General features: G+C 44.6%; 1 protein-coding gene across 1 annotated transcript; it reads left to right on the top strand.

Annotated features, from left to right (window-relative positions):
* Nucleotides 1-1,108: 1,108 nt before the first annotated feature.
* On the top strand, nt 1,109-27,429 carry plcg2 (phospholipase C, gamma 2). Its single transcript, XM_070906811.1, has 33 exons — nt 1,109-1,216; nt 10,673-10,858; nt 12,372-12,521; nt 13,287-13,380; nt 13,514-13,561; nt 13,838-13,922; nt 14,544-14,624; nt 14,729-14,772; nt 14,889-14,961; nt 15,932-16,033; nt 16,400-16,518; nt 17,429-17,514; nt 17,651-17,768; nt 18,947-19,115; nt 19,248-19,343; nt 19,828-19,920; nt 20,352-20,521; nt 21,033-21,233; nt 21,848-21,970; nt 22,301-22,481; nt 22,606-22,674; nt 22,813-22,922; nt 23,043-23,139; nt 23,236-23,308; nt 23,877-24,049; nt 24,196-24,298; nt 24,905-25,108; nt 25,216-25,355; nt 25,540-25,648; nt 25,762-25,929; nt 26,199-26,287; nt 26,406-26,572; nt 26,672-27,429. The coding sequence occupies exons 2-33, from the start codon at nt 10,675-10,677 to the stop codon at nt 26,712-26,714; spliced, it is 3,762 nt and encodes a 1,253-aa protein (XP_070762912.1). The 5' UTR covers nt 1,109-1,216; nt 10,673-10,674; the 3' UTR covers nt 26,715-27,429.
* The last annotated feature ends 293 nt before the right edge of the window (nt 27,430-27,722 follow it).

Below are 27,722 nucleotides of genomic sequence, written 5' to 3' on the forward strand. Positions count from 1 at the left end.
GACCTGAGGCCTCAGGATCGCCCCATCATGTGCACGACACCATGACGTTAATGTCCCTTAATGTATCAATAAATCTATCAAGCTCCACTTAGAGAGAGCGCCTTTCATACGGGTTCAAAGCGTCTTTTATCGGCCTGTGTCACACCTATGTTTATAGCTGTCATTGTCAAGATGGCAGAAATATAAGCAGTGAAACAATGCACACGTGTTATTGCATTATATATATATATATATTCATACTCAACTATCCTCTTCTTTGTCTCTGTTCTGCTTTTCTGCTTTTACTTCCCTCACCCCGGTCACTTGCCGGCCATTTAATGCACATATTTCCCTCAGAGTCCTAGTGATGGGGTTGTACCCCCCCCCCCCCCCCACCCCAGCATTTGCTCAACCCTTACTTAAACTCACTTTGTCTTTGACTTTAAATCTATGGTATCTGCTGGTCTGAGGGCCTCAGTCTTGTGGAAAGTTTTTTTTTTTTTTTTTTTTCCCCTAAACCTGCCTTTTCACCCGCAACGGCTTCATCGTCACATTCACAAGACAAAAGCAGAGATGAGAGGAAATACACTGCTCTTCTCTGCCTTCCCCCCACCCTCATCTTTTAAAAAAAAAAAGAAAAAAAAAAGAGCACACTGGCCCAAGTGCGGCTATTTGTACTTTCCTTAAATATCTAATATTTCCATGAACGACTCATTCCCATGTTCCCATGCACCTCCACGTGTTTGTGAAAGTGCAAACATTTTATGGGGTTGTTTTTCTTCCCTCCTCCCTTGTTCGAAGTGAACCTGGAGCGAAAGGTTCTCTCGAGAAGAGCCGCCTGTCCCGAAAAAAACGACACAAAATAGCGCAGGCTGAGGTCCTCCGGCCCCGGCAGGTGTCACGGCGGCGGCTCGTCCCTCCGTCCGTCAGTCCGCCGGCACTTGCGCGGATGTACTTTGCATAGATAGCGCCGTCCTTCGCTTCCGGCCTCTTTAGGCCGCGCTTGTCGCAATGTAATGCAAGTTAACTTTTACTTCCTTGTACACGCGCAGATAGAGGAACTGACCGTTTTGCGTCTGGTCCCCCCCCCTCTCTTTTTTTTTTTTTTTTTTTTTTTTTGTGGCCAACACTCTACATCCTCTACAGCTTCACTTCAGAACTGTTCCAAGTCATGATCCGGTAGAAACCGAGCGGCAGCACTTGGGACGGCGGAGTAGACTCGATCACCACGCTGAAGGTAAGGCCTTCTGTTTGTTGTTGTTGTTGTTGTTGTTGCTTTTCTTTGTTGTGTTTTATTTATAGGTACGTGTTGAAGTGCCTGTGACAAGAGTTAAGTTAGGAGAGCGAGGAGGAGGAGGGGGGTGGTGGGGGGGGGGGGGGGGAAATCCGCTTTGTAATGGCAGCAGATCTGCTGGGCTGCGGATGGTGTGTGTGTGTGTGTGTGTGTGTGTGTGTGTGTGTCTGTCCAGCTCACAGCGTGGAGTCTTATCCTGTATGCAGTAGACAGTAAACTTATGACCTATCCTCATATGTTATAACCGAATGAGGAATAGAATAGGGTTCCTGGGTGGGTGGGTGGGGGGGTGGGGGGGGGTAAACCATTTGAAAGCTGAGTGAAATAAGGAATATATATATATATATATATATATATATAGCACAAGCAAGCGCGGTATGGTGACACGCAAGGATGTGGCCCAGTTTTTGTTTTTTTTTGCATCCTTGTGTGTCACCATGTGCAAAAAGAATTCGAGATGAGACCTTTTACAATTATTTATAAGTTTTATGTTTCTTATGCTTTGAACAAAGCAAAAAAAAAAAGGGAGGGGGGGGGGGGGGGGGGCTTGGTATGGAAGCCAGAGTGGCTTTAGAATAGAACGTACGCCGTTGATTCTTAGTTATAAGGGGGTAACCTAACTGTCTACCTTTAGTAACATTAAGGGCAATGGGCAACAAAGCTGGAGTTGTTTTTTTTTGGGGGGGGGGGGGGGGGGGGTGAGATGGAGTAATGAGTTGTATACTTTATAATGTGAGAAAAAAAATGTTGTTTCACTTTGCACAAATGGAGGTCCAGGGTAAACAGCCATAGCCTGTATGTCACTGTATATGTTGTAAAGCGGGCCGACTGGGGTGCAAATCGTACTTGTAGAGGACTTGAGAAGCCTGTGGTGGTGCAGGGAGCGCTGCTCGTTGTTGTTGTTGTTGTTGTTGTGGAGCAAAGTTGCGATGAGGTTCTCTGCAGTAGATACAGCTGAACTGAAAAGCGGCAGCGTCCGTCTCACGGCCGAGGCCTGCTGCAGAAGGTGACTGACTTGATGCCCCCCCCCCCCCCCCCCCCCCCTTTTTAATCCCCAATGTCAAAATGAAAATGTAGAGGATGCATTGAGCTGTGGGCCGTGAACTTTCAAACTCGGCGAGCCTCCTCGAACCTGTCTTCCGTCGATTTCAGCTCGCATTTAGCAAAAAAACTGAGCAGACCTAATGCCAAAAACCACAGGCTGATAGCCTGGACCAAGGATCTCGCAGTAGAAGGGGTATCCAGTACTTAGAAATACAAAATAAAGTTCTCTTTAAATTCCTCCCAAACGCCAGATTGTTGTTCAGTAGGTCACACTAACCAGTTATTCCCTAACCTTACGTCCTGCTCTCCTGTGCTTGTTGGTACGTACTGTGCTGGTGCACCGTCAGTAAAGGTTCCACAGCCAGATCTGGCACTAAAACTCGGAGCACCATCTCTGGTAAAGAGAGTCGACAGTACTATTTTGGTACTGCTAACGAAAACAAGGAACTCTCGAGTGTCTAAATAGTTCGCTGAAAATGAACAGAATCATTTCACAATGTTCCCGCCTCCAAGAGCCCGGTCCTCAAGTGTGACAATGTTTTCTCAGTGACACACTTTAAGGACCCTTTCGGCTGAATTCGACACCGGCGGGTGGAGTCAAATGATTTACGTCACAGCCAGATTTGCGTCGTTTGAAGTCAGTCGCTGAAATGAGCGTGTCTGGCGAGGTGAGGCCCGGAGGAGAACGACCTCTGCTCTAACCGGCAGGTGAACTCGGCACGAGAGGCTCTGTTAGGCTCTGGTGTGCGTGTTGAACTGGTTACAGCTGTTTGGATTGTTAAATATTGATAACACGTATGAGTATTTGAAACCCAGGGATGGAGAGAGTACTAGAATATTATACTCAAGTGTGTGTGTGTGTGTGTACGGACTGCCTAGCTGGCACACAACAATATGTTTGCGAGGCCATGCAGCGGTTGTTGGCGCGAGAGTTACAGCAATAAGGAAGCTTGTTGAAGTCCTCCTCAACTTCTCAAAGGGTGATATAACCTGTCAACTCCGACCTCTCTGTCCCGCTGCGAAAGAGGCTCTGCAGTCACAGTGTGTCAGGGATTATTTGTATTGTATTTTTTGACCATTTCTTTGCCAGGCCTGATATGGTACAAGCCCGCCCCCCCCACCACCACCACCACCACCACCACCAGCAGAAAGGCCTCACATAGTCCCTAGCGAATGCAGAAGTCACGGCTGGAGGATCCAGCATGCGCATTTTAACGTTAGCGTGTTGTTAGCCAGACCCAGCATGCACCTGTTGGATTGCGCAGCATCGTGGATATGCTTAGTTTGATTGCATTGCTGTGCAATTTTTGTACTGTTCACTAACTACAAGCTCGTGCGACCACACGCCCCCCCCCCCCCCCCTACACTTGGCCAGTGAACATAACCCTTCTTCTCCGCTGCAGCTGCTGATCAGGCGACTCTTCTTCTGCTCCGTTCTCACACAGCTTGTCAGGACGTTTTCACGTGACTTTTGTTTTTTGCCTTTGTTGAGGTTGCACTTTGAAAATACTTGTGATTAAAAAAAATTTAAAAAGTAAAGTAAAAACGACTTTATTACAGTAACAAGAGTAAATCTAATGTGTCACTTCCACCTCTGCTTAAACCGGCCTTACTGTCTCGAAGACATTGTGGTGGGGTTTATTTTTGACATTGTTTGTCAGTGAACTGTGGTGTAAACTAACTTTTGGTTTGGTCATTGCTGGACTCCACTGCCACTTGAACCACCGTATCACCCATTCTTCTGGCTTTTTCCACACAAGGTTGAATTCGATAGTTTCTCTGCCCCCCCCCCCCCGTCACATTTGTTATTCTATCTTGTGCAATGAATGCAGTGTTGACCTGGTGCAATTTAAAAGAAAAAAAAAAAAGCGAATTCAATGAAACTGAAATGAAATGTGATCTCACCTAGCTCAACCAGAAAGTTTCTAGGCGCGAGCATTCGTCTGTATACAAATTCCTCCTCATTTCACACGAACACTGTTTTTTCCTGAAAGCGGGTGCGCTTGTGCGTGCGTCGACGCGAGCGCGAGCGGGTTGGCTGTATGTAATATCGCTGCTGTGTCAGTATCAGGAAATGTGTCAGTCTAAATAAGTCTGCAGTGATCCCAACAGGGACAGTCCCTTCACTGGGGGTAAAGGTTTCAGCGGGGGAGAACAGGGGAGTAGTTGTGTGATAATGACAGTTAATCATTCATTTAGCTTCAAGTATACACATTCAATCACATCTGAGATATAAAGAAACTACTTTTTGGCATGAGCTGATGGGTTACACATTATTTCTCTCCCGGTGTAGAAATATACTCGAAAAGTCAACAGGGCGCCTTTATTATTGACATTTCAGAACACAGTACAGGTTCCAGTGTAATTCAACAGAACTCCCTCTGTGGTACTGTTTTGTTTTGATATCTCTCTGGCCATTTGCAAGTTAAATATTAAATATGCAAGTGAACCAGGTTGAAACCCCGTTCAGCACCGCTCTCAACTCCACAAATGTCGCATCGGCACACACTATTTCTAATTACAATATCTCTGCGCTACGTGTTCCTAGCTGGCGCACAGTCGCTGATAAGACGGTGGAACCTGGGAACTCACTTTGATTCAGTTGTTCTGTGCACTTTAAAGACAACCTCCATTTTCTTTTTTTCCCCCTCCTCAAATCAAAACCACCCCGTCGTACGTTTCCCCTCAAAAATCAGGAAGCAATATACCAACGCAGTATGTACAAAATAAATGATTGACGTAGAGAATAAGTGACTGCGTTTAAACAAAGGCAGGAGAATGGAAGTAATAAAATGAAGTGAGGCAGAGAGAGAGAGAGAGAGAGCATGGTCAGAATGAGATATGCATCTGAGCACCAACATTTGCATGCGATATTAATACCGCTGTCGTACGTGAGGAAAAAGTGGGTGACGATCCCAGAGATCCCAGAGCTGAGCAGAGCAACAGAGCAGGTGGCCCAGGATTCATACGTCCCTGGTAGGCACTGGTGAATGATGTCACGGGGGTTGTCTCTGATTGGGCGTTGCAAACTGAAGGTGTGGGGGTGTAAAAGAAATTAAAGTTGTGTTATGGAAAAATGTAGAATCAAGTGTTTTTGGAGCTTGACCCGTGCTAGAAACTGGTTTTTCCCCGGGAGTTTCTTGATCCAAACAAGGTCCTGATCCAAAACTATGAAGTTGATCAGCTTAAATGATTGATATGATATGAATAAAAGTCTAAGGGAGAGAATGCAGCCCCAGAAATGGACATGAAGCCACCGGGTACTCTGTATGAATTGTTGGGACTACAAATAACTTGGTTTGTGGTTGTACAGTAATGCTGCAGAGTGATGCTTTTCTACTTCATAAACACTGTTTGACAGACTAAAGTCAAGACACTGGTTTTGCCGAGAGCGCGCGGACCTGTCAGCGGTTTCAAGTTATTCGTGGAATTGATGTTGTTTAGCGACAGCTGCTAGAACCTGCCAGCGCCGTTCGTCAGTCAACCGGTGCCAGCTAAAAACGTGAAGCTAAGGCTACTACAGTGCCTAAATATTTTGCTAATGAGAGAGGAGAGGTAGCAGGTTTGTGTCCGTCGGAGCTGTGCGGATCCATGCATTTGCACGCAAGCGCGAAATAGAGCAGCATGCTGCAACACCAGCAGCCGAGGTGGACAAAACACAATATAGTTCAACTGAACTGAATGGCTTCATTTTAGCCAGTGCTGATCCATTCAAACATGCCATGATCGACCACAGTACCGACCCTTAGGATCGGCCTGGGACACCCCAGCTGGAGACTGAAAAGGTTTGACCGTTCGTTTGAGAGTCCCAACACCAGAACAATGCTAAATGGCTGGAGTGGCCCTTCAAGGCCTCCTATCGACCATGCGGCGCAGAGAGGTGAGAAATGTAAAGGGCTGTGCATGCTCGATGGAGCTATGGGTGCTTTAAGGCAGGAAAAAGAGACTATCCTAGATGGACCACCAAAACTAAAACGGGGCTTAAAAGAATCCAGCACATGCGACTAATGATTATTTTCATCACTGATTAACTTGCTGATATTTTTCTCAATGAATCAATTCATTGTTTGTTCTATAAAATGTCGGCGACATCTTCACATGTCTTGTTTTATCCGACCAAACAGGCTTCCACATTTGCTTCCAAATGTGGAAGCAAATCATGTCCATAAAGATTTGAATCTCGTGAGCAACTAAATTCTGGGTAATTTAATCACTACTGAATACTTCACGTTGCTACTCTCTTTGGACACTGCTATTTCTAATGTCCCTACGGTTACGGTTGTGCACATCTCAACTGCACAAACAATTTTAACAAAAGAGTTTCCTCAAATTTGCACGCAGCAAACCTGTATGGGAGCACGTCTCCTTTAGTTACCATTCGCTTTGTCTTCAGCTGCCTTTCACGTCCATCAACTCTAGAAATGGTCTCGAGCTATAAAAGAGAGGTGTAAAGCCTTCTACCCACTCGTCAAAACATTCGTGGGTGAGGTCAGCTTCCTATTGCTGTCTGAAGGGGGACTCCAGACACAGTGAAGACTAGGTTAATAGGTCATCACACAGCTCAGTTTGTGCCTGCACGCAAATTCTATGAAAACTACGAAAGGAGTGGGATTGTTGTGTTTCTGAGTCAGCTGTTAGTTTTCCATTGTCTCTCCCTCCTCTTCCAAAACCAGCACGCGTTATTAATCGAATAATCTTGTTAATCTGTTAATTCAGCCTCTCACAGACCACTGGTGTCTTCAAACGTGGAATTTTGAAGACGCCATCTTCTGGGAAATTATAATCTGAAAACTAATCAATTGTAAAATGGCCGGGCCTTCACCAGGGAAATGTGGATGTATGTGCCGAGCCCAAAATGGCAGCGATACCAAAACAGGAGCCTACGAATCCTTAGTGACCATTATTGAAATTGTTATGAAACAAGAAGTTTTTGTACCTGTATTCCAAATGTCGTACCAGAAATTAGAATTGTCATGTTTTGGCGAAAACTGGGTAGTTATCTCGACTGATCTGACCAAATTCCTTTGGTGAGTAGCAATGACAAGGGGATGACAAGGCAAGTTCAGCTGAGGTCATTTAAGTAAGCTGGTGAGTACGTTACTCGTGACATTCATGCTGTCATTGTCTCCATTACTGGAAATGTGCCTTTGTCTTTGGCGCGGTTGCTTTATGGCAGCACCAGCAGTAGCCATAGCAGCTAGAATTATAATAATAATGGAAATATGACTGATAATAGTAGTTACAGCTGTAATAATAGCTGAGATTAATAATAGCAATAACAGCTTTAATAGTAACAGAACTACGACTAAACGTAATAACTGTAGTGATGAGAGTCAGGCAGGCCCATGGCGGCAGCAGCCAGGCGTACCAGGACCACGATCCACAGCAACCTGCGAGACGAGAAAGCACAAAGAAACTCCGGGGGAAGAAATAAAGTTAGTAACATGCATTGGAGGAACAGGAATGTAAAGATGGAGAGGGAGAGGAGGAAAGCTTGGTGCATCATGGGAAGTCCCCCAGCAGTCAAGGCCTATAGCAGGGGCTGGTCCAGGCAGGACCTGAGCCAGCCCTTAACTATAACCGTTATCAAAAAGCAAAGTTTTAAGCCTACTCTTAAAAGTAGAGAGTGTGTCTGCCTCCCGGACCCAAACTGGGAGCCGGTTCCACAGGAGAGGAGCTTGGTAGCTGAAGGCTCTGGCTCCTGTTCTGCTTTTGGAGACTCTAGGAACCACAAGCAACCCTGCATTCTGGGAGCGCAGTGCTCTAGTGGGGTAATAGGGTACTATGAGCTCTTTAAGATATGATGGTGCCTGACCAGTAAGAGCTTTGTAGGTGAGGAGAAGGATTTTAAACTCTATTCTGGATTTTACAGGGAGCCAGTGCAGAGAAGCTAATACAGGAGAAATATGATCTCTTTTCCTGGTTCCTGTCAGTACACGTGCCCCAGCATTCTGGATCAGCTGGAGAGTCCTCAGGGACTTATTGGGACAGCCTGATAATAAGGAATTGCAATAATCCAGCCTAGACGTGACAAATGCATGGACTCATTTTTCTGCATCTGTTTGAGACAGGATCTTCCTGATTTTTGCAATGTTATGGAGGTGAAAGAAGGCAGTCCTTGAAGTTTGTTTTACGTGGGAGTTAAAGGACATGTCCTGATCAAAGACAACTCCCAGATTCCTCACGGTGGCGCTGGAGGCCAGGGCAATGCCATCTAGGGTAACAATATCCTTAGATACTGTGTTTCTGAGGTGTTCAGGGCCAAGAACAATAACTTCTGTCTTGTCCGAGGTCAACATCAGATAATTACAGGTCATCCAGGTCTTTATGTCCTTAAGGCATGCTTGGAGCTTGGCTAACTGATGAGGTTCTTCTGGCTTGATCGATAAATATAGCTGGGTATCATCCGCATAGCAATGAAACTGTATGGAGTGTTTTCTAATGATATCCCCTAAAGGAAGCATATATAAGGTGAATAGTATTGGTCCAAGCACAGAACCTTGTGGAACTCCATGACTGACTTTGGCGTACATGGAGGATTCATCGTTAACGTGTACAAACTGAGATCGATCTGATAAATACGACTTAAACCAGCTTAGTGCGGTTCCTTTGATGCCAATTAAATGTTCCAGTCTCTGTAATAGGATATGATGGTCAATGGTGTCGAATGCAGCACTAAGATCTAACAAAACAAGTATAGAGACAAGTATAAGTTGTCTGATGCAGTTAGAAGGTCATCTGTAACTTATACCAGTGCTGTCTCTGTGCTATGATGAGCTCTGAAACCTGACTGAAAGTCCTCAAGCAACTTATTGTCATGTAGAAAGTCACACAGCTGGTTGGCGACTGCTTTCTCAAGAATCTTGGAGAGAAAGGGAAGGTTAGATATAGGTCTGTAGTTGGCTAAAACCTCTGGATCAAGAGTGGGCTTTTTAAGAAGAGGTTTAATTACAGCTACTTTAAAGGACTGTGGTACGTAGCCTGTTAATAAAGACAGATTGATCATGTCTAGTAAAGAAGTGCTGACTAAAGGTAAAACCTCTTTGAGTAGCCAGGTTGGGATGGGGTCTAAGAGACAAGTTGATGGCTTAGATGAAGAGATGGTTTTAGTAATTTGGTGAAGGTCAATGGGAGAAAAGCAATCTAAATATACATCAGGTTTTACAGCTGTTTCTGAGATTCCTGTGTTTGAAGGTAAGATACCACCTGAAGACAGGAGGTGATCAATTCTGTCTCTAATAGTTAGAATTTTATCATTAAAGAAGCTCATGAAATCATTACTGCTGAGGGTTATAGGAATACATGGCTCCATAGAGCTGTGACTCTCTGTCAGCCTGGCTACAGTGCTGAAGAGAAACCTGGGGTTGTTCTTGTTCTCTTCTGTTAATGATGAGTAATAGGCTGCTCTGGCTTTACAGAGGGCCTTCCTATAAGTTCTAAGACTATCTTGCCAAATTAAACGTGATTCCTCCAGTTTGGTGGAGCGCCATTTCCTTTCAAGTTTCTGCACTGTTTGCTTTAATTTGCGGGTTTGGGTGTTATACCATGGAGCCGACTTTCTTTGTTTTATTATCTTCTTTTTAAGAGGGGCAACAGAGTCAAGTGTCAATCGCATTGAGCCTGCAGCACTGTCAACAACATTGTCTATTTGAGAGGGACGAAGGTTAGCAAAGGAGTCCTCAGTTGTATTGAGACGCGGCATTGAATTTAATGCCGATGGAATCACTTCCTTAAATTTAGCTACAGCACTATCAGATAGATACCTGGTGTAAGCTTTTTTGCCTAATGGCGTGTAGTCCAGTGATAGGAATTCAAAAGTTATTAAATAATGGTCCGATAACAAAGGATTCTGTGGAAAGACAGTTAGATGTTCAATTACAAGTCCATATGTCAGAACCAGGTCGAGGGTGAGATTAAAACAGTGGGTGGGTTTCTGTACCCTCTGACAGAAGCCGATCGAATCCAATAAAGAGGTAAACGCAGCGCCAAGGCTATCCTCATCAACGTCCACATGAATATTAAAATCTCCTACGATAATGACACAGCAAAGAGTCCGGACATGTGTCTATTTTGCTCACAACTGGCAAGTAAAACATTTATTCAGACTTGACAAAGCTCCCTCTAGATCCTCCGAAGATATTATACAACTGCTTTGGCAGAATAAGCAGTGACTAAAAAACGTCCAACATCTCAAGTCTCCTGAAAGATGTGGAGGAATGCAATATCTCTAAAACTACACCTGCAGAATGAGCTACATGAAGGTGATTTGACTTTTCCCCCGAATTGTGCTGTTTTACTCAAGAGCCCTTCATAATCTCAGCCTTCTCTCCTGTGTCTCTCCTGTCTCAACTGCAGAGATGGCTTGTTGGGGGCAGCAGGGCGAAATGACCGAGTACAAAAAGATCCTGATCAAACGGGACATGGAGATGGGCGTGGTCATGACAGTGTTTCGGCAGAAGGCGGAGCGGCTCACTGTGCAGGTCATCATGGAGACCCGGCAGGTGGCATGGACGCGCACCGCAGACAAGACCGACGGTGTCCGTGAGTATGTGGTGACAGCATCTTGTTCACCAGCTAGTGAATTATAACGTAGCGTTTTTGTGAGCTATAAGATGTAGTACATTTTGCATGATATGCGCGATGAACGTAGTGATGATGAGGTCTATTCTCACCTCTTAACTCCCACAAAGGCGGGAGGACGAAGAGTCCAAGCTAGCAGACAGGGATGTAAACAACGCAGGATTCGAAATATTCAGAAAATCAGCTTTGCGGATGTTCAAGGATCCACACAATGTGCTTTTGGGGAGAAACAGTAAATGTTTCCAAGGAAACTCCAAAGGGCACCTTTAATGTAACTGAGCCCCGTTTCAAATGTCAGTTCGTTAAATCACAAAGTTTGTACCGCTAACAAAATGTGACTCGCCTTCGTTGTATTGTAATAGTGGCAAACAAAAAGTCTCAGAGACCGATATAAAAAAAAATCCCGTAAACTGAATTTATCTGCATACCACTAGGGCTTAGTGGGAGTCTTGTTTTATGAGTTGGTAGAACCAACACTAGACTCTTGGAGTCCTTTGGAGAAAAAAATCAATAGTATATGCCCCCCCCCCTTTATATATATATATATATATATATATATATATATATATATATATATATATAAATGCAGCAATTTACCATGATAATTATGTAATAAAGCGGAAATCACCGTGGCTGCATGTTGAAGTCGTTGTGCAAGTGCTAGAAGATCCAGTACCTCCCCTGGTGCCACTAAATACTCTTATCTAAATGCTTGAGAAGGGGTGTGTTTAGGTATGTGCTGTTTTAGACGTCTTTCAGGCTGTCACACATGTTGGTAATGGTCCAAATGTTGATTTATCCCTCCAGGCCACCATTACATTCCTCTGTATCTTCATATTCATGCTGGCCAGTGATAAGCTTGGCCGGTGCAGGTGTGCTTTCAGTGGCAGAGGCAGGAGCCAAAGCTGCTCTTGTCATTTCCTTCCCCATAACTTCAGCCAGTGACAAATTCTCAGCTCTGCTGTTATCTCGCTGTAATGACGTCCAAATGCTAATTCACACATCAGCTTGAGATGTGGAAAGGCTGTTTGAAAGCATACTGTTCCATGTAACGTGCTATTTCATACAGCCGTTTTGGAATATCAGCCTAAACCCCTGAGTTGTTCGCTTGCTTTATATGTTTAAAAAAAAAAAAGGATTATGTTATGTGATGCTTTTTGTGCATTCCATTCCGTCATGACAACAGTCATAGGTCATAGGACCTTTGTGACGTAGCTGTAAAGCCTCTATAACACTGTTTAGACACTGTCTGTAGATATAGTTCAATAGTATATGTTGATTCGTGAGCACAGCCTGTCCAAGTGTGAAAATAACCATGCCCCAAAGAGCGCTAACTATGGCCGCGACAGTACGAAAGCTGAAAACGTGTGAAACTGAAAAAGAGCCACGTCAGCCATCTGCTGTGCTGTTCGCCAAGAGATCACCGAGTCGAGGAACGACGATTGGCGACTTACAAATGTGTGCTGCGTTTCAGTGGACCTGTTTGAGATCAGAGAGGTGCGTCCAGGGAGGAACTCCAAGGACTTTGAGCGCTTCAAAGACGGCAAGGACAAACACGAAGAGAACACCTGCTTCACGATCTTCTACGGCTCACAGTTTGTTCTCAACACCCTCAGTCTGGGAGGTGAGGTCTTAACCGCGCGTTTCTCGCCTTGTGTTCGAATCAGATGCAATTTTCCTAGCAATACCTCTGAAGCTGACACATTCGCACGATTTAATCCCTACATAACAATTTGTGGTCTCGTGGGCGGTTACATGTTAGAACTATTTCCTGACATTAAAAGAGTGTGTCAATCTATGCAGCACTTGTGTGTGGTTTGCCAGATATGGTCGATGAGCAGAGGTTTTTTTTTTTGTATTTAGTCTGGAGTCTGCAATGACAAGACTCCAGGAAGCTGCCCACGGCCACTGCATCCAGTTGTTGTTCGTTAAGAAATAGTTGCAGCACATAACTCCACCTAAAACAGCATATTATGTTTTTTTGATATTTCTGTTCGTGTACAGGTTAAGAAAAACAGTCTACAACATGCTAATCAGCTAGTTTTAGAGTTGTTGGTTTGCATGTTTTCACACTAGTCTTTATGCTAAGCTAGGCTAACCAAGCCCTGAATCCAACTCCGCAAATGAAGCATTTTGAACTATTCTCTTAAGAGATTTCCATGAAATGAAAGCGATTCCATGTCCAGGAGAGAGTTGTACACTTGCCATGGCGGACAACTCCCTGAAACACAGTGAAGCATGAGCAAACCCAGCAAACGGATGTTGTGCAGATCTGATCTCCGTTATGATTTAAAAGCTGAGCCACTACTCATCATCATCATCATCATCATCCCACGGGGCTGAACGTCTCTTCAGTACGGTGATAATGTCTGTTTTGCTCATTTGCCAGCTGATTCCGTGGAGGAGGCACAGAAATGGCTGATAGGACTAGAATTGCTGAGGCAAGAGACGCTGGCTGCTCCGACGCCGGTTCTTGTGGAGAGGTAAACACACACACACACACACACACACACACACACACACACACACACAAATATTCACATGCACATATTCACACAGTTATTAGTACTAATCTATCATCTAATCATTGATCTATATATGTTATTTTTCCTCCAGCTGGCTGAGGAAGCAGATGTATTCTGTCAATCAGACCAAAACAAACAGGTACTGTATATATATATATATATATATATATATATATGTATATTCTGTACATAAATGATAAAATCAATATTGTGTCTAATGATTGGTATGATATGACTTGATAATACTTTTTCACTATGCAAATGATCATAGGTACAAACAGTGTTTTCTAAAATAATCAAATTTCAGTATGTGAGAAAACTTGTAGGAACTTGTTGCACTTTCCTATATATTCCTATTTTTTTTATTTTGTTGCATACACTAGCCAGTCTGTTTTTTTTTTTGTGTCCTTCCCAGCATCTCTATGAAGGAGCTGAAGGCTCTGCTTCCTTTGCTCAACTACAAGGCCCCCAGTTCTCGTGCTCTCAAAGACAAATTCCTGGTACTCCTCGTTTCTTCTCTCCGTGTCACGTCCTCGCCATTGTTGTTTGTAATTCCTTCTAATTCGTTCATTCAGAATCAGAATCAGAATCAGAAATACTTTATTGATCCCCGGGGGGGGAAATTGTACAGTACCGGTGCTCCCATTCAAGAGTAAAAAGTAGCATAATTTAGAGCTAAAAGTATGTACAAAATATAAAAATAAGAAATAGAAAATAAAAAAATATACACATTTACAGTATTTAAGTGAACTATGAAGTAAAAAATACATACAATAACAATGTATATGTATGTATGTGTTGCGTTGAAGTGTATGACTATATATCTATTGCACTTAAACATTTAAGAATAAATAGTGAGGTGGTGTATGAACAGGTGAAGTAGATCCAGATTTCCAGTCTCTTCCTGAGTGTCTGACACTCAGAGGGAGGAGTTGAACAGTTTGATGGCCACAGGCAGGAATGATTTCAAATTCAAATGTGTTTGACTTTTTGCCTTGGACACCTCTTTGAAACATGACTCCATAATTACTTCGACATGATTTGGAAATAAATATTCAAATTTTCTATAGGGGGGGCGTCTTGTAGTTCTCCATCTCTGCATTTATGTTCTACTTTCACAGGAAGTGGGAGCAAAGAAAGACCGGCTGGACTTTGAGCAGTTTCATAAATTGTACAACCACATAATGTTTGAACAGAACGAGGTGAGTCTGAGTGGATCACATTTGAAGGAAATATACACTGCATGTATTATTGCGCATATGTTTCCCCAGCGTTTTCATTCATATTATTTTTTTTTAAAACTCAGATCCTTGATGAGTTCAAAAAGGAATCGTGTGCTTTTATTCTGGGGTGAGCTCCTGTTTTTTTTTTTTACCCCCTTCTTTGCTAAACACTTGGTCTTGGTCAAACCCTGATGAGTTTGTCAGCGTGCCTTCACTGTGTCTTTGCTCTCTTCCATTATACAGTAACACAGATAAACCAGATGCCTCAGCAGTTCTGCTCCATGACTTCCAGCGGTTCCTCATCTACCAGCAGAAGGTAAAAATAAGGCGTAGTGAATGATTAGTACACCAGACAAGAGAGGTGTTTGTTGTGATTTTGCATGTCTGACTCATTTTCCATCTGCTCATGTGTGCCGGTCAAACAGCTATTCCCTCATTCCCAGTAAATTGTATTGTAACAAATAAGAGCTGCCATCGTTCTTTATTTCACTTACAAAGAACAAAGACTACGCAGTTTATTCGGATTGATTCTGGAAGTATAGGATGAGGGTCGAGTATGATGATTAGGGGTCGAGGGGAAGGAACCTTCGTTATAGTAACTTTATTTGAATCACTACTTCACGTTTGTTATCTATATTTTGGATTTATCCACAAGTCATTTAATCAAAAGGTAAAGAAAAGTGAATCGGCTTTAAAACTAGATCTTTGCGATGTTCTTAAGTGAATAAGAAAAGCAAGACCGGACTATTTCAGTGATATGGTAATTAAGATTTAAGTTGGGATCAAATGTTACGTCAGCATTTCTTTGCGTAGGGTTTTAAGCGACATGTTTACGATACAAGAGTTTTTTTTAAAAAAGGACTAGATTTGGCAGTAATTGTTCGCAAATATACCATGGGCCGATTTATTATTATTTGACATCCAGTTTTGGACATCAGCTGTAGGAAACGCAGCATACTGAAGTCAGTGGGCTTTATTTGAAGGTTGTAGTTGTGTGTCATCAGCATAGAAATGTAATGAGATGCCATGGCGGCAAATAATAGTGCCCGGCGGGAGCATACAGTATAGGCCCTGAGGTTGACCCCTGAGGTGCTCCAAACCTAGCTGTCATTATGGTTTGGCGAGTGAATCAATCCCAAACTACATCCCACATAATTAGTTGTTCAACGAAACATGAATATAATCTTTTACACTTATAATTCAGATGCTAGGTCGTGCAATTACTTATATAATATTCCAGCAGACTAACATTTGCTTTGGTATCTTTCTCTCCCTCCGTCCCTCAGGAACCCTGGGCCAGTGATCTGAACCAGGTCAGAGATCTGATGACCGCCTTCATCGACGACACCATGAGAAAAACCAATGACCCGGAGTTCACCGTCAGCGAGGTATCCTGCTCTGTGCCTGCATCTGCTGTGTGTGACGGAGATAGAATACATAAAGATGTAAACAGACTGTGGTACAGGCCGCTGTACGCAGAGCCTGTTTTCGTCGGCATCCTGTTTGTGGTCAAGTTAGTCATTTGGAGCCTCTCCACGGAATTTGACGTAACACTGAGCTGAATTTAGAAGGAAACAGCGAGTTCAGTGACCGAGGCGATGAAAGTGTGATGACAATTGGCTTCAAAACTAATGCTGAAAGCTTTGTTTTTGTGTTGTTATATTTAAAGTTTCATCATTGATAAATGAGTCACAAAAGTAACGAGGGACTGTGTTGACTTATTGAGAGCTTACTGAGCCTTTCTGCTCTTCTAGTTCCTCAGTTTCCTGTTTTCCAAGGAGAACGCTGTCTGGGACGAGAAGTTCTCGGAGATCAGCAACCTGGACATGAACAACCCTCTGTCCCATTACTGGATCAGCTCCTCCCACAACACGTCAGTATGACCCCCCCCCCACACACTCTCACACTACACAAGTTATAATAATTAAATTGGCATTATTGAGCTAAAATGTAAGCGGAAACTGTATGACTGTATGGCTGCACAATCCTCTAGATTTGTTATAGTCCCCATACCAACAAATACATGTAGTGATTTAAGTTAAGTATTTCCTGAAAAAGTAGGGGAAATCTTCAAAAATGCCCTATTACCCATAGTTAATACTAACTAAATAATAATGCAAATAATTGAAATGTAATCCCCCATCTGTTTTCTTTTCTTTCTTTTTTTTTTTTGCACCACACGTCTCTTTGAAATGTGTTTTTTGAGATAACACCTTCTACTAGGGCACCCAGAGGGTTTATAGGTTGTAAGTAAGGGCCCTGTTGGTTGATAAATGGTCAAAACAGTGATTAAAGACTTGCAGGCTGGAGACCCCAGTGAGTTAATGTGTAGGAAAAACGAGATTTTCAAAAAGATATACGTGTATATACACTAGAGGGACGTCTGGAGTCATTTTGAGTTTTTAAAGAAACAGCAATATGGAGGAAGTTCTACAAACTGTTTTTTTTTCTCACGCTGGACAAACTCTGCATAGCCGATGGATTACATACAAATGTAGTGGTCATTGTTTATTAATGACCTATTAACCTCACAGGTTACCTACTAACTTTTGCAGATGGCTTATTAGAGAGAGAGAGAATCCCACATCCCTTTATTCTTATAGATCCCTTGCTTACTCTAAAATGTCTTCTGTGGTTCTGGGGGAGCTCGATCAGGATATCATTTCTAAATCCCTAACCGGCAAGCAAACAGCACCAAAACACAGCAACAACCGAAGGGCTTTCATTTTGTCAAAACCACATATAATCTAGCCTGTCTCCTCCTTCTGTCTGTTCTTTAACAGCTACCTGACGGGGGATCAGCTTCGAAGTGAGTCGTCCACGGAGGCTTACGTACGCTGTCTGCGTCTGGGATGCCGCTGTGTTGAATGTCAGTATATATATATATACATATATATCAGCCCTATTGTGCTACACTTAGATCATGGCATAAAATCAAAACAGGTAGTGACGGATAGATAAATAATGCTTTATTACAACACCTGTTTTTTGTTTTGTCTGTCCAGTGGACTGCTGGGAAGGGCCCGGGGAGCCTATCATCTACCACGGCTGGACCAGGACAACCAAGATCAAGTTTGAGGATGTGGTCAAAGCCATTAACGATCACGCTTTTGTCACGTCAGAGTAAGAATCACAAAAAAACAAACAAACTGTAAACTATGTCAGTGACTGCTGACCGGCTGTGGTTGTAGTGGGCAGCATCCAGGTCTGAATGTCTACGTCACTGGTTAGATAAAAGTTCAAGAAATGAGGGCTTTAGTTTTATGACTTTAAAACAATTCTACTCTTACTGATTCTACTGCTTACAAAATTACTTTTTGTCCAGTTTCTTTCCCACTATTCTATATCATTAAACTACATTGGATTGTCTCAACTTGATGTTATTTGCAATTAAAATTAAAGCAACTCCGAGGAACTTTCATTTTGTGTCGATTTTGGCGGCCCCTGTGGACAAAAGCGGTAGTGTTGTCGTATTGTAAGGACCTTGATCTGGCCAGCAACACAACCCTTGCATTGCAGCAACAAAACCGCAACATGTATCTTAATGCAGCTGCATCAACCAGAAGTGTAAATTCATATATTATATATATATAAAACCACATCTGGCAATGTATTTCATAAATTAAAAAGAAAAACCATTTTACCTGTCTAGGAGGAAGAGGGCTAATTGAGAATCTTTTTTTTTTTTTTTGTTGAATCCTTTCAAATACCGCAATTCTCTCCTTCTGTTGCATGACCGACCGAGGTCCTGCCCCGGGATCAGCCATAACCACAAAATATAATGTGAAAAGTAATATTCTCTAAAGGAAAGTCTGCTCCTGCTTCCCTTTAACCGGGGCTAACGCACCACGTCAGGGCGAAACTTTATCCTGGGAAAATGTAAACACAAGCTCTTACTGACTGTGCTGTGAATCGTTTCGTCTGATTTCGCGGAGAAATGGGACCGAGAATTAGAGGCTAATCCGTCCTAAATTGAGACTGTTTCAAAACCAGTTAAAAACTCCTTGTAGTGGCTTTAAATTAAAAAAAAACCAAAAAAAAACACTTCATTGTTTTTTTTTTAACATACTGGTGCAAAGATTTGTGGTTCCCAACATTTTGACTAAAGAAAAGGTCATTAAGCCCCTTGTTTTTTTCTCTTTTTGTTTGTTTTTGGGTTCTTAAAGATTCCATCAAGTCCCTCATGTGGTAATATATTCAACAAGTTTAGAAGATTTTTTACATTCAGCCGTTTCAAATCTCTCTATTAACATTGCCATCTCCCTCAAACACGTCTTGATAACCGTGTCTCTCTCTCTCAGGTTCCCAGTGATCCTGTCCATAGAAGAACACTGTCCTTTAGAACAGCAGCGTCAGATGGCTCGCGTCTTCCGAGACGTGTTTGGAGACAAACTGCTGACCGAACCTGTGGAGCAGATGGCTGAGCAGCTGCCTTCACCTACACAGCTGAAGGGCAAGATCATACTCAAGGTATTGTGTGTGTGTGTGTGTGTGTGTGTGTGTGTGTGTGTGTGTAGTACAGGTAGAAAAGGTTTCTTTGTTTCGGTACGTGTCACCATTACTAACGGCCATGACTGTGCTCTCCTCGTTGTCCTTGTGCAGCACAAGAAGCTCAGCGTGGAGGGAGGAGGAATGAGTAAAGACTTCAGGAAGGGACAGAAACAGGGAGACCTGGACATCTGGGACCCCGTGGACGAGGTACTGTTAGCAGGGGTCAAACGGGTGTGGACCGAGAAGACGAGTTAACCCGCGTTTCCCAACACAAAGCCGACCGGGCGCCTGATCTGTTTTACGTCCCGTCTGGGGCCTGAATCGCAAAACAGGTTCAGCTGCTTTGTGGTCCAGCTGGTTATCAACGAACGTAGTTAACTGTGGGCTTTCCTGTTTGGCACAAATAGACTAGAATAAGTTACATATAAGGTTATATGGGACTTTTGAACATATTCAGCAGTCCAGAGCGAGTATGGAAAAATAAATGGATTATCCATTAATACGAGCTATGTGACATTTTTTGTTTTGCTCTCTCCTTGTTGATATCGAGAAAATCGATTTATATTTCAACCTCAGTGAGTCATTTCAGAATCCAAACTGCTCCACGTTTTTCTCTGGAAAGTGTCCCCGAGCGAGCAGCTTGTTTGCATGCGAAGTCAAATGCGCACATTTTTCATTTCCCCTTTCTCAGCGGTGGAACAAGCACTACTGTGTGATCTCTGACGACAAGCTGTACTATGCGGAGGAGTACGAGGAGGAGGAGGAGGAAGAGGATCCCAGGAAGGTAAAACGAGGGATAGGGAATTGCATTGTTTTCCGTTTAAGTATCCCACACTTGTTGTGATCAAATCATAAAGATCAGTGCGTCACAGTTGTAGAAAGTGAGGAGGTGAAGATTTATCGGATCAGCTGTACGGTTAAAGGTACCCTGTGGAGTTTTTGACCACTAAATGTTGACATAACTGTCTTTATTTACAGTTCTGTTTTATTTATACGGCACCAAATCACATGATTATTATCATCCTTATCGAAGGCTAATCCTGGATTTCAGGCCTGATGCAGATACAGAAATATACGGTGGAAACGGTGTCATGTATCCATGTTCATGATATGCTCACATTACTCATGTAAATGAAAGGTAAAAGAATGTGTTGGCCTAAAACAAACGTGTGTGTGTGTGTGTGTTAAAATGAGCGTTGTTCTCGTCATCCGCAGTACCAGGAGCTGCACTGCTCAGAGCCGTGGTTCCACGGCCGCATGAAGGAGGGCAGGCTGATGGCCGAGCGCCTGATCCACGATTACTGCGCAGAGACCGGGGGAAGAGACGGCACCTTCTTGGTCCGAGAGAGCGACACCTACGTCACGGACTTCACGCTCTCCTTCTGGTATGACGCCCCAAGCCTGAGACCTGAGGGCCCGTAGTTGATTGTGTGCAGGGGCCCGCCGCTTCCACATGTTGTGGCCTAAGAGGGTGTTTTTTTTCTCCACAATTGGGCAAAAGATGATTGCATTTTTCCGCCATATTTGGAGAAGCTTTGGAATGGGACAGCCACGTGGACCCGAAATGGGACACAGTTAAAGTATTTTCTCCTATCCACCTGGTTCAAGGTACGGTATATGTTAAGCCAGGGCGGTGTCCCTTTAAGAATGTAAACGATTGGTCATTCCAACCTTTGTAACCATGACACCACTCTGTTGTCATGTGATAACTCACAATTCTCATCTGAAATCACCAAGATCCCATTTTTTGGGGCAATATTTTGATTCCCGAACCGTATCCAAAACCTAGCCAGTGAAGAGAAACCCCCCCACCCCAGGACTAAGAGCTGAAACTGTATTGTAATCAGTTGCATGTATCTGTAACTGTCTACACGCGTCTCCTGCGTGTGTTCACAGGCGGAACGGGAGGGTCCAGCACTGCCGCATCCGCTCGCTTTCGGAGGGGCCGCACACTTACTTCTACCTGACTCCAAACCTGCACTTCCCCAGTGTGTACTCCCTGATCCAGCACTACAGAGAAAGCCCCCTGCGCTGCCAAGACTTTGAACTGCGCCTCACTGACGCCGTACCACAGCCCAACCCGCATCTACATGAAGGGTTTGTCACATATGAACCAACACGAGTCTGATAACATCACAGGGGACTGGAAACACATGCTAAAAACCATTGCACAATGTAAGCTAGCGATTGATTACGACACCTCGGTGTCATTTTTTTTTGTTGTAAATTTATTCTGTGTCCCATAACTTTTAGGGGGGGGGGGGGGGGGGACTCTCTGTATAAGTTGCTGGGGGTTATTTGTTTCCACTAGCTAGGCTAAACACGTCACGGACACACACATCGATCCCATCTGACTCTCAAAAAACGTCAGGGTACAATCCCGGTTGTTTCCGCAATGGGCTTCGTTCAGGTTTCACACTAAAGTAGTCCTTCTACGTATTTTTCCCCCTGCTGATATTGATGGCTTGGTGCCTCTATCAACCCACGGGGCGTGCCTTCTGTTTTTCACATCCACTTTCACACTCTCACTCTCATACACCCACCGAGGCGTAGAACTCTTTCCCCTCTCTCTTGTTTTTCCAGCTCATTTTGAATCTATTTAAATACACTTTCCTGGTCTGAAAGGAAAACAAAAACACCTCTTCACACACACACATACATAGTGTAACTGTCCGTGTGTGTGTGTGTGTGTGTGTGTGTGTGTTGTGCAGGTGGTTCTACAGTAACTTGAGCAGAGGGCAGGCGGAGGACTACCTGCTGAGGATTCCCCGAGATGGAGCTTTCCTCATCCGACAGAGAGAAGGAGAACCGGACTCCTTCGCCATTACATTCAGGTGCAGTGACTCCGTTTGTCTTTCCCTGTGTGTGTGTGTGTGTGTGTGTGTGTGTGTGTGTGTGTGTGTGTGTGTGTGAGGTTACAAAATATGTAACAATAATCAACAAGCCAATAGTGTTAACACATGAATTGGTACAAAAAAAAAAGATGGAGCAGCGTTGCTGCACTCACTTCCGGTTATCCGGAATAATCAGTATTTACGTTTAAATCATATAATTCAACTTGCATTAAATTCACTTCGGGGGGCCACCACCTTCAATGAAGGGAACCCCCGGAGCTCATTCGTTCGACCCCGAAATAACAGAATCTTGATCTCTCCGCCCCACAGAGGCGACGGCAAAGTGAAACACTGCCGGATCCAGAAGGAGTCCAGCATGTACCTGCTGGGCACCACCACAGAGTTTGAGAGCCTGGTGGAGCTGGTCAACTACTTCAGGAAGAAGCCGCTGTATCGCAAGATCAAGCTACGTTACCCAGTCACCCCCGAGCTAGTGGACCGCTTCAGCACAGTGAGTTTTTTTTTTTTTAGCCGATGAGATTGCTAATCGGACTGGACATTTTAGTGTCCAATATCGGTTCAGTGTCTCCCCCCTGCGCCGGCTGGCACTAACAGTGGATTATTGCGCTTCGCAGGAGAAGGACTGTGCCTCTCTGTACGAGATGAAGGCTTACGTGGAACCCAACGAGATCGAGCCTTCGCTGGTGCGTATATATATATATATAGACATATATATATATATATATATATATATATGTCTATATGTACGCCACTATACTCTTTGTCTTGTGCAGGTTGGTCTTGATGAAGACATTCATGGTTGTGTTGTTCGTCTTCTTTAGCCCCAAAGCACAGTCAGGGCTCTGTATAGCTACCAGGCTGCGAGGCCAGATGAGCTCAACTTCAGTAAAGGAGCGTTGATACACAATGTGTCAAAGGAGAACGATGGATGGTGAGTCCACACACACACACACACACACACACACACACACACACACACACACACACACACTCAGGCTACGTCACGCATGTTCGTCCGTTCACGTTGTCCCCCTGCGTTTGCTCACCGCAGGTGGAAAGGTGACCACGGTGGGAAACTGCAGCTGTTCTTCCCATCCAACTACGTGGAGGAGGTGTCGAACAACGTCAAACTTGAGACCAAAGGACAGGTGGATTATTAGAGTTTAGGTCACGGTTTAACCGGAGGTGACTCCGCATGGAGTTTGAAAATAACCTGTTTGCGTTCGTGATGTCTATTGAAACAGGACATGGAGGACAACCCACTGGGTGAACTGTGTAAGGGTGTTGTGGACATCTCCAAGTGCAACATCCAAAACTGTGAGTGAGACCCCAGATCCCTGCCTTTTTGCTGGCACGTTGCTTCATTTCCTGACACTGCTACCACAATTTGTCCACCAGTAGAATAGCGCGAGCGTGCACCGCTGTGATCACACTGCACGGTAACGCATATTAACCACTAGGGTGGGAAGATTATATTTAGCGTATTTGGTATATTTAAATGTGGCCACTGTGACTCTATGAGTCGCTGCGTGAGCCTCCTACATCTTTCCAAATAGACATGATTTTTTTCCTTTTTTTACATGAATCACCAATATAGTCATCATTACGCTGTGCATAGTGTGTATACAGGTGTCATATGTCAACTGGTGGTGGAGAGCTGATCCCAAAATTGTAAGTTTCTTGACACTGCAAGTTTGAGAGAGATGGGGGGGCCAGCCAGCGACTGAGAATGATCTCTTTTGCATGCCATTTAGGCTGTGAAATAAACAGGGCTGTGCATGTGATCCTGTGGTTTTCGTCCGTAAAAGTCAAGGGAATTCGTCTAGAATGGGATATCGAGCTTGCGTTCCCTCACTGTACCCAACCCCCCCCCCCTTGTTTCCAGTGAAGAATGGTAAAAACGGGAAGCCCCACGTGTTGACCCTGCAGGACGTGGAGCAGGACAGTCTGCAGTTTGACCTGGCAGCAGGCTCTCTGGAGGAGCTGTTTGAATGGTACAAGGTTGGCTGGGACATTACTCAGAGAGCGATGAGTAAGCAGTACAACAGGGAACAAGAGGTTAGTATCTCATACAGTATGGTGATATATGTAGTGGCGGAACCCCCCCCCCCCCCGCCCCCACGTACCATATATATACTATATAGTGTATAACCACAATAGGATGTTTCACTGGTGATGTTGCGTGTTTTTCTGTCCCATCTCAGATCAGACAGCAGGAGGAAGTAGAGAAGAAGGCAGAGGTTGCCATGGAGATGTCGGACCTGGTGGTCTACTGTCAGCCGCGCAGCAAGGAGAAGGACCGCTTTGGTAAACGCACACAAGCCGCGCGCGCCGAACGCGAAGAAGCGCGACAAGAGGCTTCTTACGCTTAGAGACCGTTTGTGTAAATAGAACGGTAGTGAAACACCTTATTATCGTCAAGAAACCCTTGGAACCTTTTATTGTGCGCAATTAGCATCCGCTTTAGGCCGCGATTGAACTTCCCATCGTCCCACCGCCTGCGACGCGACGTTCTTACGCCACAGCTCGACAAACAGGATGTGACCGAAGGGAAAGATCTGAAGACTTAGACGAGCTTCCTGTGTCACACAGAGCTAAATTTGGAGATTGCGCTGAATTTACACATAACCTACATCCACACACCACACAACAGTCTACATGGTGACTCTGTCGTTCCAGTACGGTTGTTACATATTGAACGGTTATTTTTGCACAAGTCAGCTGCTGCTGCTGCTGCCGCGTTCATCAGTGCAGTCGAAATGTTGCAGAAGCTCCCGAGGAAATAAGGAAATGCTCTAAATGTTTTGTTTTTCTTTCCAACATAAAAGATATTCAGTGTAACCTCAAAGTATCCACAGTTTCATCACGCTTTATCGTTTTCTCTCACACGACCGGTCTGATCGGACTCCACAGACAGCTACAGCTACAAAGAGATCCGCTCCTTCGTGGAGAACAAGATGCCGGGAAAGAGCCGCACCAAGGACTTCCTGCAGTACAACCGCAAGGCTCTGAGTCGCATCTACCCAAAGGGCCAGCGCGTGGAGTCCTCCAACTACGACCCTTACCCACTGTGGGCCCTTGGCTGTCACATGGTGGCTCTCAACTTCCAGACCGCAGGTACGTCAGGTTTATCTGGGCTGAGCTCCCAGACAGGACGGATGTAGAGGAATTGGATTGATGTAATCAGCTGTTGCGACCGCTTCACTGTCCCTGTGTCCGTCCAGATAAGTACACCCAGCTGAACAGCGCCCTCTTCGGTCTGAATGGACGCACAGGTTACGTGCTGCAGCCGGAGCTCATGCGCTACGACTGCTACGACCCTCACCAGGAAAAGAAGAAGGTCAAGTACAACATTGTGGTCAGGGTACGTCTACACACACACACACACACACATATTAATAACTGGCTAACACATAATTATCTTGAGGTTGCTTTAGGATATTCAGGTTCAGGGCCTGTATTACAATTTTGTAATAAAGTAAGTAAAGACTGAAGAGGGAACATGTGAGAGAGAGAGAGAGAAGTTCCCAAAAAGTTGTCCTTTGCAGGTGATTGCCGCCCGACACCTTCCCAAGCCCGGCCGCAGCATCGCCAGTCCGTTCGTGGAGATTGAGCTGTGTGGACACACAGAAGAGAAGTTCAAGACCATTGTCTATCGTAAGGAAAGGGTGGGGGGGGTGGAGATGGGGGAGGGTGAAAGTTAAACCTATGGGGGGGCGGGGGGGAGAAATGTGAGCGAGAGCTTCTTTGTGATCTTTTGTGCTCCGCAGGTGACAACGGTCTGAACCCGGTGTGGAAGGCCCCCGCCGTGCCTGTGCTCTTCACCGTGCACGAGCCCGAGCTCACGTTCCTGCGCTTCGTGGTGAACGAGGAGGACATGTTCTCAGACCCCAACTTCCTGGCTCAGGCCACGTTTCCTGTCAAAGGCATCCGCTCAGGTGGGTCCAACACGCCCCCCCCCCCTTTCTGTACAGTTCTACCTTCTCTTCTACCTCTTCCAAATACAGTGTGTGTGTGTGTGTGTGTGTGTGGGGCACTGGCAAAATGTAGTGAATCTGCGTGTGTAGTGTAGCTGATGGATATTTAAATGTGACGGGATGCATGTATAGTACATGGGAGTTGGGTGAGTAGGGGTCCACGGGGCCCCCCTACTGCCCCGTGGCAGTGATGTTAGCGGTGTGCACCCTGACCCGATTTCTCTCAGCAGGTTACCGCTGTGTACCTCTAAAGAACGGCTACAATGAAAACTTAGAGTTAGCCTCTCTGCTGGTCTACATCAATGTGCAGCAGGCAGGGGTGAGCAAACACACACACACACACACACACACACACACACACACACACACACACACACTTGCATATTTCTGCAGTTTGGCTTCAGTATGGAGGTATTGCTTCGACTCTCGCCATTCAGAAAGCGGAGGAGGAGCTGTACTCGTCCTCCAGCCAGCTGAGGAAGAAGCAGGCCGAGGTCAGCAGTGAGCCTTTCCTGTACGACACGCACACCAACATCCAGCGCTCCGCCCTCCCCGGCCAACACAACCACCTCACCAGGGAGTTCAGCACCAGCGAGAAACACAAGTCAGTCTCAAGACAGACTCGCCGGGTGGTTCAGTGAGAGTGAATGTCGAAAAGTCCCTAATTATCTCTTCCGCTTTCCTTGCTCTGTGCCGCCCCCAGGACAAAAGAAAAGAAGATAAACAACAGCAAGTTCTACTCCTGAGGGCTCGGCTGGGGGACCTCGCCTGTCCGCGTTCCCTCCTGCCTGAGCGGTGGAGAAACTCCAGCCACAAGACCAATGTCACCGATTATCTGCTTTTCTCAAGAATCTGTGACACGTGCGGTATCATTTTTCATTTGCATCATACCAAAAATGTTCTATTTATTTAAGATTAGAAACTTTTGGTCTTAATATTTCCTCAGATATGTAAATATTAGAACATGCAATAATTCTCTAAAAGCCTTGAAATAGAACTGTGGAACCGGATGAGGCAGGTTGAGGGACGGTTCATCGCGTCAGAGGTGGGCGACACTGATACTTAATATTTATTTTCAATTATAGAGGAGCGTCCACTAACTGCAATAATAGTCTCACTGCTGCACTGTTCTTCTGCCAGGGAGCTTGTGTTTAAATCAGCCTGTTTTCTTTTGTTTGTATGTGTGTGTGTGTGTGTGTGTGTGTGTGTGTCTAATTTTAAATACCGAAGGCTGCCGTTGGAAGTCTGATGCCATTGAAACGTTTTGGTTGTTTTTTTTTGCTGCGTGAACATTGTCTTCTCTGTGTGGCAACGTGTTGGTATTTTGTTTGGGGGGGGGGGAAGACGGATTGAAACAGGTGACGAAAACATTTCACGTATTTAATTTGATGCCAGGTGATTTGTTTGTCGCTTTCCCTTCTTATTGAATTGAGTCAATAAAGTGTGCTTGGCGAACTGTTACCCTTACGTCTCTATTTTTATTTCTACTTTCCCTAAAGCTGTGTGACTCACTTTAATATCAAGCATGTATCCATGTAATAGTTAAGCAGGCTGTCCAAAATGTTGGAAATAGAGGGCAATATTGTATTGCATGTAGCTACAGTGCAGTTGCAGCGAGTAGACTGTTGCCAACGGAAGTCAGTGCACCACAACGGGAGCAGGCTATTTTTTTTATTTTTTTTTATAAGTAGGGTACTGGGACACCACCCACCACTTAAGACCAAAAACAACAGGCAGGGTTCCAGTTTACGGCA

Source organism: Enoplosus armatus, chromosome 6 (assembly GCF_043641665.1).
Source record: "Enoplosus armatus isolate fEnoArm2 chromosome 6, fEnoArm2.hap1, whole genome shotgun sequence".
Taxonomy (NCBI): Eukaryota; Metazoa; Chordata; class Actinopteri; order Centrarchiformes; family Enoplosidae; genus Enoplosus; species Enoplosus armatus.

What these genes read in the sequence shown, in the direction of transcription:
- plcg2 (XM_070906811.1), top strand. Translation starts at nt 10,675, where the DNA reads ATGGCTTGTTGGGGGCAGCAGGGCGAAATGACCGAGTACAAAAAGATC. An exon ending in CGGAGTTCACCGTCAGCGAG is followed by an intron (nt 16,034 to 16,399) that starts GTATCCTGCTCT and finishes CTGCTCTTCTAG; the next exon opens with TTCCTCAGTTTCCTGTTTTC. An exon ending in AACTTGAGACCAAAGGACAG is followed by an intron (nt 23,140 to 23,235) that starts GTGGATTATTAG and finishes CTATTGAAACAG; the next exon opens with GACATGGAGGACAACCCACT.